Here is a 3,094-nt window from a genome sequence, read left to right as displayed (position 1 = left end):
GCTCTTTATTCAGAAATGCCCCAAAACATTAAATAATCACATCAAAAGTTAGAAACTCTCTTTAGTCATTTCTCTGATTACCAAATATATTAATGTGTGAGAAAATGTGTCAATGACAGGAATTAATTTAAAATCCTTTGTAGAACGGCACTTTGTGAAGTTCAGTCCATTTACCTGTATTAGCTTACTGGCACATATTCCACATTCAATATGGCGGACGCTGTGACGTATCGCAGCAACGGGCCGACCCGCTCCATGACCTCTGACCCGCTCCATGACCTCTGACCCTCCCCATGACCTATGACCCTCTACGTATTTGTGTCTATGGCAGCTGGAGCTATGATGTCGACTTTCACGCCTACAAATATTTTGGAACGACTTTTTATGACGACTGACCAGCGATAAAAGAGCGACACATTTCTGTCCTCACCTCCGTTTACTGCTGTTGGTGCCGCATTGCATTGTGGGTTAAATCTGCAGAAGGAGGCGTCGCCGCTAAAATGGGCGGAGCGACAACACATCCAGGGACTCCTTGTTCCACGGTTGAGTTTCAGATGTCCTTCCTCGACCCTTGACCTCTGCTGAGACGGGACTGGTTGGAACTCTGCTCTGTCCGCCGCGGTTCTGACCCACCTGCTTCCTGCCGGCCACCTCCAGGTGGGTCGGCGGGTCGATCTGGACCAGCTTCTGGTTCAGGACGGAACCGCAGTCCTCCTCCAGCCCGGCGCTCCAATCGGACCGGGTGCTGGTTCTGAAGTCCTGCAGCAGCTCCACCACCTGCTCCGCCCTCTGCAGCAGCGCCGGCGCCAGGGCCACGCCCCCACACCTGAAACAGAGTCATAGCAGAACCCGTCCTGGACTCCCGGGGTTCTAACGGGGCCTTACAGGTTCTGGATGGTCCTGAAGCTCCTCAGGGTCTCCTGGGTACGGCGCCGCAGCTGGCGGTTCCAGCAGAGTCGGGCGGCACCGGCCGGGCAGAACCGGAACCACCGCTCGGGTTTTTCCTTCTGGCTGTAGAACTCCAGCTCGGTCCGGTCCAGGTCTGAAAGAACCTGATCCTCCAGCCGGGCCAGACAGGGAGGCAGCTGGTCCTGGACCCGGGGCCGGTCCAGGAAGAACCAGAACATCTTCACCACCTGGAACACACAGCCGGGTCGGAACAGGCCGGATCCGGTCGGGTCACAGAGGCTCAGCCAGCACTAGAGGCTCTGATCCGATCCCATATCCGGGCCGGCCTGTAGATCTGGAGTCCCATCTATTCAGTGTAACTCTACACTGGAGACGGCGGCGCCCCGCCACAATAAAAGCCCCACATTAGCACTGCGCGACACAAACGGAATCCGTGGTAACCGTAGCAACGCTTGCTGATGATGTCATCAGCATCAACGCAGAGCAGCAGGAAACTGAGAGCGAAAAGATTGAGCTGGGCCGGTTCTGGTTTGACCCGGTTCTGGTTCTGGTGGTCTTGGTGCCGCGTTCAGACGACGGGATCGTCTTGTCCAATCGTCACTTTTCCGAATCCACATAGAAAGACAGTGAGCGCGTGGGATCGCTGAGAACCTGGAGGTCCAGTGACCCGGATGCTTCGGACCGCTGCAGGGGGAACCGGCAGAACGGACCAGAAAATGTTTCTCATCCCTCTGCACACCGTCGGAATCAAGTTTCATTATTTATGTTAAAACGATGTAAAGAACCTTATGCTAGCCATAATCCGTTTTAAATTCATTTAAATATCATAAAACTTCTAAATGTGCTTTATTTTGAAATCCCAACAGGTGGTTGGCATGACAACGCCTCCTACCTGCCTAGCCGTGCCGCTTCAGGGGTGTGGAGGGAAAACCTATCCACCTTATTCCTGGGGCCTGACTGGGGAAACGATTATGGGTGTTCCTTCCGGTGGCTAGCGGAAGTAGCATTATTTCATTGTAATTTGTAGGTTTATTTTGCTAATCTATGTTCATGATAGAAGTTACATCTCTTTTCGGTTTTAATACAATGTTTAGTAAAAACTTGTTTACAGACACACTGTCTGCTATCAGAGAGCTGCTCAGTACAGATTTGTGAGTTTAATCAGAGGAGCGACAGGAACAAGATCGGTAAGTTTTGTACTGGAATGAATTAGCATCGCTGCTAGCAGCTCGTTTCTCTGACAGGAATAAAGAAAAGCAGAGAAGATCTGAGATCTATCATAGATCTGAGTTGTTCCGACAGTATAAAACACCAGAACTACACAATATCAGCTCGGTGTGATGTGAATCTTAGTTTTCGTTTGAATTTAAAAAATAATAAAGTTCATTATCTGAGCCTTTATCATTATGATTTGGCCTGGAAATTGTATTTATTAGACAAAATAAAATATCTGGATTTATTTAATCCATCAGAACCAGAACCTCGAAGTTCTTCCTGAGTGTCGCTGCAAATCAGCAGAGAAATAACCGCAGCTGCTGCCGAACCGAACCACACATCAACCTGTTATTGAGAGAAACTTGCCACTGGGAAGTGTCGTAAGATGCCCTTGTGGAGCTCGGGGAACTGTTGTTACTGATTATTAGATGTTCCCTAATAATCAGACCACATTTAGTTCGTGGCTGCAGCAAGTTCAAGATAACCCACATCTGCATCTGAAGCAAGTGAGTCAGTGAAGTAGCTACATGCAGGTAGCTACATATGCTAGTGCAGGTAGCTACATATGCTAGTGCGACTTGAAGAAATGCGGCCATTTCTTCAAGTTGTCATCCCTCCCCGCAACAGCTGTAGGTTGCGGTAAACCAATAGTCACATTTAAGATTTGATCGCTGGTGTTCCCACATATTTTATAGCCTAAAAGCTCCGACGAAAGCCGGTTAGCGTTAGGGTAACATGCAAACCAATGGCAGTTCCGGCTTGCGGCGGAAGTCACACCCATAATTCACACAAAGCATCATGGGGCGCAGGAATAAGGTGGATACGGCTTTACCGGCTCTTAGCTTATTTTGTTTTTTGTCAATAAGTTGCAAGTTTGCACATTCCTCATTGACATCAACGCAGCACAGGCCCACGCGGGATCTGGCAGCATCAGACAACATCATGGGACATCAGGCAGAAATCCTTTGTT

At 49.4% G+C, this 3,094-nt stretch overlaps 1 protein-coding gene across 1 annotated transcript in view; it reads right to left on the bottom strand.

The window, feature by feature from the left end:
• LOC103129959 (dynein heavy chain 17, axonemal-like) overlaps positions 1 to 3,094 on the bottom strand; it is a 33,391-nt gene that overhangs the window by 12,516 nt on the left and 17,781 nt on the right. Inside the window, exons 10-11 of the mRNA XM_016665515.1 lie at positions 886 to 1,136; positions 634 to 826 (exon numbers count right to left, since the gene is read on the bottom strand). Coding sequence (XP_016521001.1) covers positions 634 to 826; positions 886 to 1,136 — 444 coding nt within the window. The remainder of the gene's footprint in view (positions 1 to 633; positions 827 to 885; positions 1,137 to 3,094) is intronic.

The sequence above is a fragment of the Poecilia formosa genome, unplaced genomic scaffold (assembly GCF_000485575.1).
Source record: "Poecilia formosa unplaced genomic scaffold, Poecilia_formosa-5.1.2 Scaffold593, whole genome shotgun sequence".
In the NCBI taxonomy this organism is placed as follows: domain Eukaryota; kingdom Metazoa; phylum Chordata; class Actinopteri; order Cyprinodontiformes; family Poeciliidae; genus Poecilia; species Poecilia formosa.
The sequence above is the reverse complement of the archived record's forward strand: the minus strand, read 5'-3'. Positions and strand labels throughout refer to the sequence as shown.